At 42.7% G+C, this 13,380-nt stretch overlaps 1 protein-coding gene across 2 annotated transcripts in view; it reads right to left on the bottom strand.

The window, feature by feature from the left end:
- The window catches only part of ppm1aa (protein phosphatase, Mg2+/Mn2+ dependent, 1Aa), a 136,602-nt gene that overhangs the window by 68,119 nt on the left and 55,103 nt on the right, over nt 1-13,380 (bottom strand). Inside the window, exon 7 of one of the 2 annotated variants that reach the window (XM_067991894.1) lies at nt 12,477-12,716. The exons of the other annotated variant lie outside the window; for it this stretch is intronic. Within the exon in view, the coding sequence (XP_067847995.1) occupies nt 12,608-12,716 (109 nt within the window). The 3' untranslated portion in view covers nt 12,477-12,607. Of the gene's footprint in view, nt 1-12,476; nt 12,717-13,380 lie in introns of those variants that run through there. 2 annotated transcript variants of the gene reach the window in all.

Raw genomic sequence — 13,380 nt, 5'->3', positions numbered from 1 at the left:
GAGAGACACCAACATGAAAAAAATCATGGAGTGATGGCAACAACCATACCCATTGCCAGCCCTCCCTCCTTACTTCTGCCCCAGCTAATTTCAACTGGATGGAATTTAATATTCTTTGCATCGGTGGACTATCTGCTATTTCTCTTTAGTTCATTCAATTTATGGATTGCCCAAGTGACAGTCAAAGGCATTGTACTGCGGCCAGAAACCTGTCTAATCTGTTACAGCACCTACTGTCTGCTGTACGGAATTGAATTCGTTAATGCAAGTTTTATACAGTACAGTTCTTCAGTAAACTGAAAGATCAATTTTAATTTCTTATATAGTTAACAATTTTTTAAATCTCCAAATCAAAAACAAACCAGTATTAGACAAAATTTAAATCCAAAAAATAGATCAGTGCATTCATAGAATCATGGAATGGTTACATCACGGAAGCATTACAACCAGAAATTTTAAATCCCACCAATTAAGGATTTTGCAAAATGTAGCACCCTCAACTTTTATGACTTTAAAAAGGCCTAAAAATTGGATGCATTATGGATTATTTTAATTGTAAGCTCATATTTCGGAATGCAATAAATGACTATTCTAATCTATTTAGTAAAAATCTCAAAGCTGTTATTTAAGTACCTTGTACTGGTAGGGAAATAGGAATATTTTACAAGAGTATGAGAAATAATTAATCAATCAAAAATTCTTATTCATTAAAACCAGAAATTATACTTCAATTAACTAAAAGCAACAACATTGCATATCATCTCAAATTAAAACAAAATAAAATTGCAGAACTTAAGCCAACACCCAGTTAACCTACTAACCCCATTCAATTTCATTCTTTGTTGTTTAGTACTGTTACTGAAAGCCCTTTTGAGTACATGTTAAAAGCTTGCAGATTGTCATCCCAACCTTACACTTAGCTTGTAGCCTCCTTTAAACTCAACAGTACATGCCATGTTTTATGCTGTGGTTTTGTGCCCTGAAAGAAAATGACAATCTATCGGCTACCGATAAATACATGGCATATCATATAACATATACAGTGTGCGGGAAGTGTGTCCAGCTGCAGCTACTGGCTAACCGTCTTTCGGAGCTGGAGCTGCGGATGGATTCACTGTGGAGTATCGGCGATGCTGAGACTGTCGTGGATAGCACGTTCAGTGAGGTGGTCACACCGCAGGTAAAGATTACGCAGGCAAAAAGGAAATGGGTGACCTCCAGGCAGAGTAAAAGGACTAGGCAGGTAGAGCAGGAGTCCCCTGGGGCCATCTCCCTCTCAAACAGATATTCTGCTTTAGATACTGTTGGGGGAGATGGCTTATCAGGGGAAAGCAGCAAGAGCCAGGTTCGGGGCACCACGGGTGGCTCTGCTGTACAGGAGGGGAGGAAGAAGAGTGGCAGGGCTATAGTGATAGGGGATTCGATTGTAAGGGGAACAGATAGGCGTTTCTGCGGCCGCAAACGTGACTCCAGGATGGTACGTTGCCTCCCTGGTGCTAGGGTCAAGGATGTCACAGAGCGGCTGCAGGGCATTCTGGAGGGGGGAGGGTGAACAGCCAGTAGTCGTGGTCCATATTGGTACCAACGACAAAGGTAAAAAAGGGATGGGGTCCTGCAAGTTGAATTTAAGGAGTTAGGAGATAAATTAAAAAGCAGGACTTCAAAGGTAGTGATCTCAGGATTACTACCGGTGCCACGTGCTAGTGAGTATAGGAACACGAGAATAGACAGGATGAATGCGTGGCTGCAGGGATGGTGGAGGAGGGAGGGATTTAGATTCCTGGGACATTGGGACCAGTTCTGGGGAAGGTGGGACCTGTACAAGCGTGACGGGTTACACCCGAGCAGGACCGGGACCAATGTCCTCACAGGGGTGTTTGCTAGTGCTTTTGGGGAAGGTTTAAACTCGAGTGGCAGGGGGATGGGAACCTGAGAGGGGAGTCAGAAGGGAATAAAGTTGAGAGCAGCAAGAGAGGGGAAGACCCAGGGGAAATCTACAATACAAATAGTACAAACAGTTGTTCAAGAACAAGTGAAAGGGAAAAGCGTAGAGCAGCAGAAAGAAAGTGTACTTTAGGCACGACAGATAAAATAAAAACTAGAAGGCGTAAGGCGATTAACCCAGCATCAAAGCTGTGGCAGGGGGTTGGGAACCTGAGCAGGGAGACAGAGGAAAGCGTGTCAGGAAGGGACAGAAGGTATGGAGTAAAAGGTAAAGTGTTAAAAAAGGAAAAAAGCAGGAACTAAGTGTCACAAAACATATTCGAAAGTTCTTTATCTGAATGCACGTAGCATTCGTAACAAAATGGACGAGTTAACAGCACAAATAACTACGTATGGGTATGATCTTTTGGCCATTACAGAAACATGGCTGCAGGGTGACAACGACTGGGAATTAAATACGCCAGGGTATTTTACAATCAGGAAGGAAGGGGAGGTGGGGTGGCTATGTTAATAAGGGAAGGAATCACTGTAATACAGAGAAAAGATATTGGGACAAAGGATCAGGATAATGAAAGTTTGGGTAGAGATAAGGAATAATAAGGGGAAAAAAGCACTCGTGGGCATAGTATATAGGCCTCCTAATAATTGCAACTCTGCTAGAAGAAGTATTAATCAGGAAATAGTCGGGGCATGTAATAAGGGAACAGCTATAATTATGGGGGATTTTAACTATCATATTAACTGGACAAATCAAATTGGGCAGGGCAGCCTTGAGGAAGAGTTTATTGAGTGTATTAGGGATGGATTTCTTGAGCAGTATGTAACTGATCCTACAAGGGGGCAAGCAACCTTGGACCTGGTGCTGTGTAATGAGCCAGGATTAATTAATAATGTCCTAGTTAAGGATCCCCTTGGAATGAGTGACCATAACATGGTTACATTCCATATCCAATTAGAGGGTGAGAAGGTTGGTTCTCAAACAAGCATACTGAGCTTGAATAAAAGGAGACTATGATGGTATGAGAGCAGAATTGATTAAAGTGGACTGGGAAAATAGATTAAAGGGTAAGACGGTACATGAACAGTGGTGTTCATTTAAGGAGTTATTTTACAACTTTCAAAAAATATATATTCCACTGAGGAAAAAAGGGTGTAAAAGAAATGACAGCCATCCGTGGCTAAGTAAAGAAATTAAGGATAGTATCCGACTAAAAACAAGGACATATAAAAGGTAGCCAAACTTAGTGGGAGGATAGAAGATTGGGATGTCTTCAAAAGACAGCAAAAAGTAACTAAAGGATTGATTAAGAAAGGGAAGATAGATTATGAAAATAAATTAGCAAAAAATATCAAAACAGATAGCAAGAGTTTCTATAGTTATATAAAAAGAAAAAGGGTGGCTAAGGCAAACGTAGGTCCCTTAGAGGATGAGACCGGGAAATTAATGGTGGGAAACATGGAGATGGCAAAAATGCTGAACAAATATTTTGTTTCAGTCTTTACGGTAGAGGACACTAAGAATATCCCAACACTGGACAAACAGGGGGCTCTGGGGGGGGAGGAGCTAAATATGATTAAAATCACTAAGGAATTGGTACTCAGTAAATTAATGGGACTCAAGGTGGATAAATCCCCTGGACCCGATTGCTTACATCCTAGGGTCTTGAGGGAAGTGGCAGTAGGGATTGTGGATGCTTTGGTAATAATTTTCCAAAATTCTCTGGACTCGGCAAAGGTCCCGGCAGATTGGAAAACTGCTAATGTAACACCCTTATTTAAAAAGGGTAGTAGGCAGAAGGCTGGAAATTATAGACCAGTTAGCCCAACATCTGTGGTGGGTAAAATTTTGGAGTCTATTATTAAGGAGACAGTAGCAGAACATTTGGATAAACATAATTTAATAGGACAAAGTCAGCATGGCTTTACGAAGGGGAAGTCATGTCTGACAAATTTGCTTGAGTTCTTTGAGGACATAACGTACAGGGTGGATAAAGGGGAACCAGTGGACGTAGTGTATTTAGACTTCCAGAAGGCATTCGACAAGGTGCCACATAAAAGATTATTGCTCAAGATAAAGAATCACTGGATTGGGGGTAATATTCTGGCATGGGTGGAGGATTGGTTATCTAACAGGAAGCAGAGAGTTGGGATAAATGGTTCATTCTCGGACTGGCAACCAGTAGCCAGTGGTGTTCCGCAGGGGTCGGTGCTGGGTCCCCAACTCTTTACTATCTATATTAACGATTTGGAGGAGGGGACCGAGTGTAACATATCAAAGTTTGCAGATGATACAAAGATGGGAGGGAAAGTGGAGAGTGAGGAGGACATAAAAAACCTACAAGGGGATATGGACAGGCTGGGTGAGTGGGCGGAGATTTGGCAGATGCAATACAATATTGGAAAATGTGAGGTTATGCACTTTGGCAGGAAAAATCAGAGAGCAAGTTATTATCTTAATGGCGAGAAACTGGAAAGTACTGCAGTACAAAGGGATCTGGGGGTCCTAGTGCAAGAAAATCAAAAGGTTAGTATGCAGATGCAGCAGGTGATCAAGAAGGCCAACGGAATGTTGGCTTTTATTGCTCGGGAGATAGAATATAAAAACAGGGAGGTATTGCTGCAATTATATAAGGTATTGGTGAGACCGCACCTGGAATACTGCATACAGTTTTGGTCTCCATACTTAAGAAAAGACATACTTGCTCTCGAGGCAGTACAAAGAAGGTTCACTCGGTTAATCCTGGGGATGAGGGGGCGGACATATGAGGAGAGGTTGAGTAGATTGGGACTCTACTCATTGGAGTTCAGAAGAATGAGATGCGATCTTATTGAAACATATAAGATTGTGAAGGGGCTTGATCGGGTGGATGCGGTAAGGATGTTCCCAAGGATGGGTGAAACTAGAACGTGGGGGCATAATCTTAGAATAAGGGGCTGCTCTTTCAAAACTGAGATGAGGAGAAACATCTTCACTCAGAGGGTAGTAGGTCTGTGGAATTTGCTGCCCCAGGAAGTTGTGGAAGCTACATCATTAAATAAATTTAAAACAGAAATAAGACAGTTTCCTAGAAGTAAAGGGAATTAGGGGTTATGGGGAGCGGGCAGGAAATTGGACATGAATTTAGATTTGAGGTTAGGATCAGATCAGCCATGATCTTATTGAATGGCGGAGCAGGCTCGAGGGGCCGATTGGCCTACTCCTGCTTCTATTTCTTATGTTCTTATGTAATACAGAGCGCCACCTGCTGGTGTGTTACCTTAATCTGAAGAAATAATTGAATTTTAAGCAAAAGATTTGTGCGCTTTTGTAGTATGCTGTGATGTTCATTACAAATCAACGGACTATGTTATAACCCAAAACTCAAAGTTTTCACAAAATGGCGCATTTCTCTAAAGGAATGAGAAAACAATATGTTGTTACTCTGCATGTTTCTGTGATTTCAATTTAGAACCAGGAAACTACAATTTGCTATATGACAGAAGATAGTGGTCAAGCAAATTCAAAAGTTTAATAATATGAAATAATTTGCTTCAGATCAGTCACTGATTAGAGTAACGTTACATAGAAATATATAGAATCGACAACAGAAACAGGCCATTTGGTCCAACTGGTGTTTATACTCCGCACAAACCTAATCCCACTATAATTACCTTTTCCACCCTGCCCCTGTATCCCTTTATTTCCTTCTCCCTCATGTCTGCATCAAGCCTCCCCTTAAATGCATCATTTTTATCTGCTTCAACCATTCCATGTGGCAGCGATTTCCACATTCTCACTACTTTCTAAAGAAACTCCTCCTAATTTCATTAATTGAGAAGAATTTCTTTACACAGAGATTGCATTACATATTTTGAATTGCAAATTTAGAAAAAACTTGGCAATTTTTTTTTGAATTTTAAAAGAGCTTTAATCCAGTGATGTGCAATTGACAAATAGTTTCTTGGTAGATGTTTAATCATTGGTACTGAAAGTAAACATCATTTAAAAAAAAAAATGAACTGTATAAAAGCTTTCCTTCCCTCCCACCCCCAGAGGACATTTTTCTAACCAGCTGCCAAACATGAATAGCTCTCCATACAAACCATTGAAACTGTACACTCTTCACTGATTGTATACTGGGGGAACCACAATTTACCCTATTTGGTAAATTCTATAACTATTAAGGTAGTAAATCTCTCATAATAAAATGCTGAATACAGAACTTAGCACACTTCACATGTTTACACAGGATTTCTACCTGAATTCAATGTCATTAAGCTTTTATCATGTTTCAGATAAAAACATAGCTGTTGGTTTTGATCAGTTACGTGCAGCCTGGAATTTGGATTTTAGGTTTATTAAAAATTGAGTACCACCTTCAACTTCATTACTCTGGCCCAGTTACAGTGCATGAAGATTTGCTTCATTACAGTTCATGGTTTAAAAAGTAACTTTTCCACAAGTTCTGGGGTTTATTTGGGTGGTTTTGCACCTTTTCCAAAGTTGTGCAATCCAATTGTAAAAGCAGAAAATTGCCATCCATTTACTGACTAAATGTGTACAATGATTCCTTTGGTACCTGCTCTATCTAAATAGCCCTGTGCATTTGGACCACCCAAGTAACGCTTTGTCCCTTCCAGCCAACACTTGAAAACATTATTGAAAAGAAATTCCATCTTTGCCTTTGTCTTTGGCAATGGCGAGTTTACATGCAGTTAACACATTTGTAGCAAACAGGTTTTGCCATGGCAAATTACAGTAAGCCATAGAAAATACCTTCAATGTCCCTACATGGAATTTAATTCAGGTAATTAGTTATTTGTGCATTGGCTTGCAGAGGTTATCAAAAGAATCATAATGTAATTTGTTATGCCTCATGTGTTAGAATGTTTAAGGTACTTTTAAATGAATGAAAAATTACAGTACTAGCATGTCACGAAAATTATATTGCACAGATCAAGCTTTTAAAACAGAAAAAAGTTGTTTTCTGACAAATATTTAGCAAAGCACTGTATCCAACAGACTTAATTTCTCAAAGAATGTCTAGCCAAGGCATCCTAAGATAATTGCTGAATTTGAAATTACTTCTTTATCAAATTATAATCAAACTTGGTAAATTATCCGGCATATCACTTGTACAATTGCAGAAAAGATCCAATTAGATTATACTTAACCAGTTTTGCCATTTGTCGCAATACTGGACTTCTACTGGCGTATTTAAGACAGTCACAATTTGGCCTTCTAATTTCCATTTAAAGAAAACATTTTTAAAGAGATATTTTACATGTTTTATGCAAGTTGAGAATGACACCGCCCTCCTTAAGGTATTTCACCATTCTTCCTTTTTCTTGGCTCCTCCAACACAGGTGACCTGCATCCAGGCATCCAACAATTCCGTTGTGAAATCAATCAATGGACGAATGAGAGAACAGTATAATGGAGAGAGAACAGGTTTTGCTCTCCCACAGGCGCATGCCTCTACACGCATTCTTTGCTCCTCAGACACCAGAATACTTCTCATCCACATGCTCCACCATTGGTAGCTGCCCTTTCAGCCTCTATATCACTGCCTCTGAACTCCCTCTTCATAGTATCATAGTATGGAACAGCACAGAAAGAGGCCATTCGGCTCATCGTGCCTGTGCCAGCTCTTTGAAAGAGCTATCCAATGAGTCCCACCTGCTCTTTTCCCCCATACCCCTGTAAATTTTTTCCCTTCAAATATTTATCCAATTCCCTTTTGAAAGTCACTATTGAATCTGTTTGCATCACCCTTTCAGGCAGTGCATTCCTCATGTCGCCTCTGGCTCTTTTGCCAATCACCTTAAATCTGTATCCTCTCGTTACCGACCCTTCTGCCACTGGAAACAGTTTCTCATTATTTACTGTCAAAACTATTCATGATTTTGAATACCTCCATTAAATCTCCTCTTAACCTTCTCTATTCTAAGGAGAACAACCCCAGCTTCTTCAGTCTCTCCATATAATCGAAGTCCCTCATCCTTGGTACCATTCTAGTAAATCCCTTCCACAACCTCTCGAAGGCCTTGATATCCTTCCTAAAAGTGTGGTGCCCAGAATTGAACACAATACTCCAGCTGAAGCCGAGCCAGTATTTTATAAAGGTTCAGCATCACTTCCTTGCTTTTATACTCTATGCCTCTATTTGTAAAGCCAAGGATCCCATATGCTTTTTTTAAAAAAAAACAGCCTTCTCAACTTGTCCAGCCACCTTCAAAGATTTGTGTACATACACCCCCAGGGGTCTCTGTTGCTGTATCCCCTTTAAAATTGTTTAGTTTATATTGCATCTCCTCGTTCGTCCTACCAAATGTATCACTTCACACTTCTAAGAACATAAGAAATAGGAACAGAAGTAGGCCATACAGTCCCTTGAGCCTGCTCCACCATTCAATAAGATCATGACTGATCTTCTACCTCAACTCCACTTTCCCACCCTATCCCCATATCCCTTCCTCTCTGCGTTAAATTTCATCTGCCATGTGTCTGCCCATTTCACCAGTCTATGTCCTCCTGAAGTCTGTTTCTATCCTCCACATTGTTTACTACATTTCACAGTTTCGTGTCATCTGCAAACTTTGAAATTATACCCTCTATACCCAAGTCCAGGTCATTGTATCAAAAAAAAAAGCAGCGGTCCTAATACTGACTATTGGGGAACACCACTGTATACTTCCCTCCAGTCTGAAAAACAACAGTTCACCACTACTCTCTGCTTTCTGTCCCTTAGCCAATTTTGTATTCATGCTGCCATGGTCCCTTTAATCCCATGGGCTTTAATTTTGCTAACAAGTCTATTATGTGGTACTTTATCAAATGCCTTTTGAAAGTCCATATACACATCAACCGCACTACCCTCATCAACCCTCTCCGTTACTTCAAAGAACTCAATCAAGTTAGTCAAACATTATTTTCCTTTAACAAAGTCGCTCCACTAAAAGAAAGACTTGCATTTATAGCGCGCCTTTCATGACCTCAGTACGTCCCAAAGCGCTTCACAGCCAATGAAGTAATTTTTGAAGTATAGGGCTCTATTTTAGCACCCGCTATCGGGTGCGTTCCTGGTGGGGGGCTCCGAAAATCGGGGAATCCCAGAGCGGGTCGGGAGCCCGGCTCCAACCCGCCCACTTCCGGGTTCCCCACAGACACGCCGAGGTGCGCGCGCAGCCCCCGCATGTGGGACTCCCGCAGCCAATTAAAGCCAGCGGGGTGCCACTTAAAAGTATTTAACTTGCTATTTCAGGTCATTAACAGACCCGATTAAGGGAATATTTCAGGAGGGGTGGGATTTTAGAAACAACTGTGACTGTTTCCCATACTGGGGGAAACACTCCCAGTTGAAATGGACGTGTTGCAGCTGTCAGCCTGTGGCAGCTGCAAAGGTCCATTTGACAGGTTAGGTGGGGGGGTGGGAAACCCTCACTCATTGCAGGAGGCCACTCTGTCACTTGGGACAAAGTTTGGCCTCCACCACCCTCCTCCTGGCAATCAAATTCACCAACTTGCACACTTACCCCGGGGTCCAGAGACATGTACCTACCTTGCGGACCCCCTCAGATGTTCATCTTCTGGATGGGGGCCGCCGTAGCTGCAGTCATGACCTCCTCGGAGGGTGAACAGCATCACCAGCCTCGCCGGCCAAGTCGTCCACCTGTGACACGTGGAGCTCCACAACACAGTGCTGTGACACATCCACCTGCACAGCAGGAGGGAGGGCAACTGCAGACAGAGATGCTTCGCAGGGGGCACTACCCTCGCCACAGGGTCCACAGACCAAGGCTCAGCTTCCTGGACCTCTCTGAGCAGCAGTGCACACGGAGGCTCAGAGTCACTCGACATGTAGTCGTGGACATCTGCAGCCTCCTTCATGCCGAGCTGCTCCCAGCTGGCCCGAGCACCATCTTCTTACCTGTCGCTGTCAAAGTCACCACTGCCCTCAACAACTACTCCTCCGCATCCTTCCAGGGTGCAACCGGGGACATTGCCGACGTCTCTCAGCCGTCTGCACAAAAAAGCCCTGCAAATACACCTGCACCCACTTTACAGTGACACAATGCGTGGCATCAGGTGTGGGTCTTCATAGTGATCCTCAGGAAAGGGCATTATTGCACAAACCAGACAAGATTCGCAAAGATGTGGCAGTAGTGGTGACAATATAATATGTAATGTGAGTTGATCAGAAATTAAATAGAAGTAAAAACCACGACAAACCCTCAAACACCCTTGTGCATCCCCTTCATGCTTACGACACGTTTGCCTTACGCTTCCTACTGCACATGTCATGCATGCCCTGTGGCTGCAGCTCAGGTAGTGGCAGGTTGAGTGAGGCTGACTGTGAAAGAAATGCATCAGAGGGTGAGTATGAGATAGAGCCATGAGATTGTATGAGGATTGGGTTGAGTGGTAGTGGTGGGATGAGTACTGGTGAGGTGAGTAAGTGCAAGTAAGATGAGGATGAGGTTTGAGTGGGTGTGAGGGGTGATGTGACAGAGTAGTGTTGGCAGTGCAGAAGGAGATGTGGGGTGGGGGCGGTGATGTGGCAGACAGAGTGTAGGGGAATGAGTAAGTGTACTCACTTTGGCTGACCTACTTAGGTCATTGCAGCGCCTCCTGCACTGTATGCAGGTGGGCGATATGTTGGTGGTGCAGGTGACCTCCTCTGCCACCTCGAGCCAGGCCTTCCTGGTGGCAGAGGCAGGCCGCTTCCTCCCGCCCGCCGGGGGGGGGGGGGGGGGGGGGGGAAGATCTCTGTCCTCCCCCTCCTCCTCACCCCATCTAATGATACCTGGAGTGAGGCATCATTAAACCTGGAAGCAGCCTTCCCCCTGGGCTGCTCCATGCTGTATTTTTTCCTATTTGTTGCAGCATGTCAGTGGAGGACTGCCCCTTTAAATAGAGCTCCTCCAGCTGACCGACCTTACTGCGCATGCGCAGTCCGCCCAACGCGCAGATCAGCAGTGGGGAACCCGGAAGCAAAGGTAAGTGGATTCAATTAGGCTGCGATCGCGCGCGGGGCAGACTGATTTCACCGGGCGCATAGCCCCCCCGCTGCGAACCGGCAGCCCTGGCAATATCGAGCCCATAGTCACTGTTGTAATGTAGGAAATGCAGCAGCCAATTTGAGCACAGCATTGTCCCACAAACAGCAATGAGATAACGACCAGATAATCTGTTTTAGTTGGCCAGGACACCGGGAGAACACCCCTGCTCTTCTTCAAAAAGTGCCATGGGATCTTTTACAATCACCCAAGAGGAAAGACAGGGCCCTCAGTTTAACATCTCAACCGAAAGATGGCACCCCCAACATTGCAGCACTCCTTCAGTACTGCACTGAAGTGTCAGCCTAGATTGCGCTCAAGTCTCTGGAGTGGGGCTTGAACCCACAACCTTCTGACTCAGAGGCGAGAGTGCTACCACTGAGCCACAGCTAACATTAAGGATGCAGTTAGCCTCTGCTCTGATTTAAACAAAAAAAACTGTCAGTTGTAAATATCTTAGTGTATAGGTTTTATTCCAGTAGTATCTAAAAGACTCCTGACCATGGTCAATTTTTTCTTTTCACACCTCACAGCAGAGTTTTAAGAGCAGCTTTTGGTTAACTCTTCACATTTCTAGCAACTAATGTACTATTTTAGAACTAGATCATCTTATATTTCAAATCTGAACAACCAACATAACGTCAGAGCAGCTTGTGGATCGAGTTTAGTTGAATGACCAATTGAAAATTTTGGGAACAGCAAGAAGGAACTTGCAGTCAAACAGCACTTTTCACAACAAGGACTTCCTGAAGCACTTTCGTAAGAAGGCTGTGCGTTCAAGCCCGACTGCAGGACTTTAGCACTAATGACTGCAGTATTAAGGAAGTATTACATTGTTTGAGATGCTGTCTTTTGGATGGGACGTTAAATCGAGGCCCTGAATGCCTGCTCAGGAGGATGCAAACCGACTCTTCCCAGTGTCCGGTCAACATTCATCCCTCAACCACCACCATCAAAACAGATCAACTGGTCATTTACCTCATTGCTGTTTGAGACCTCTCTGTGCGAAAATTGGCTGCTGTATAAAAACTTAATAAGCTTTTTATAAGTTTCAGCTCGGGTACCATGAAAAGCACGTGGTTTTGACTTGGACTGAAACCAAAGGACTATGTGGCCTTTTGTTTTTTTAAGCCCTTATTTATTAAATAAGAAACATAACTTCTATAGCAGTTAACTCTATATTAATTGGGAGTGAATTTACAACAACATAGCAATATGCAGCTGTTAGACAAATGAGGTGAATAAAAGGTAAAATATGATAAATACACACATTTTCATTTTGAAAAAAATATATACTTACCATTTCTCTTCCATTGATTTCCCATTGTTTGCCAAATTTGTGCTGTGTATCTCTGAACAGTGTGTACTAAATTGGAGCACTCAAATGGCATGTATAATAGTGCTGACCATTTTACTGGCCAATTAGCCAATATTGTCATTAGTTGATCAAACAACAGAATGATCCCATTGGCAGGTACAAATTCTGAGTGCACCAAATGCAGGATTTGAGTCAAGGCAGTGTCCAAACAGCCTAAATTCAGCTATTGTCAATTCTAAGAGCAGGAGTGGTTATGGGCACAGGAGCATGTTCAGCAGTGGGTCTGGAAGCAGGAATCCCTGAATATCAAACAGCAAATAATTTGGCAGCACCAAATCCATCCACAGGCCCATCCAAAGTGCAAAGTGATGGAAATATAGTTGCTCTGGCATAGATGTGGCACCTCCTTGTAACACTAGAAATGGCAAGGAAGAGTGAATAAAATTGCATTTATTTAACACATCCTCTAGACATCCTAAAGCACTCAACAAGCAATTAGCTATTTTTGAAGTGTGGTCCTGCAGGCAAATATAGTAGATAATTTGCATGCAGCAAAGGTCCCACAAATAGCAAATAAGATGAACGACCAGATAATCTTACTCTGGTGGTGTTAGTTTAGGTAGGTATGCTGGCTAGGACACTAGGAGCACGCCTTGCTCTTCTTCGAATAGTACAATGAGATCTTTTACATTTATCTGAGTAGACAGCAGATTGACAACTACTTGCAAGTCCCCAGCTCAAAGTCAGAAGCAACCAGTAGAAAGTAACTGCCTTTTAAAAAAAAAATACGCTCCTTGGTAGGTTATCTATCTGTTCAGTTGTGATTTGTTGCTGTTTTATGAATATCCTAGATTTTCTTTCCTCTAAGCAGCCCCAATGTGCACTTGGTTTCAGACTTTTATCCAGGGGTCTGCCATAAAATATGTAAGGAATCTTACAACACCAGGTTATAGTCCAACAATTTTATTTTAAAATCACCTGACGAAGAAGATAATCTCCGAAAGCTTGTGATTTTAAAATAAAATTGTTGGACTATAACCTGGTGTTGTAAGATTCCTTACATTTGTCCACCCCAGTCC

The sequence above is a fragment of the Heptranchias perlo genome, chromosome 10 (genome assembly GCF_035084215.1).
Source record: "Heptranchias perlo isolate sHepPer1 chromosome 10, sHepPer1.hap1, whole genome shotgun sequence".
NCBI classification, from domain to species: Eukaryota; Metazoa; Chordata; class Chondrichthyes; order Hexanchiformes; family Hexanchidae; genus Heptranchias; species Heptranchias perlo.
The sequence above is the reverse complement of the archived record's forward strand: the minus strand, read 5'-3'. Positions and strand labels throughout refer to the sequence as shown.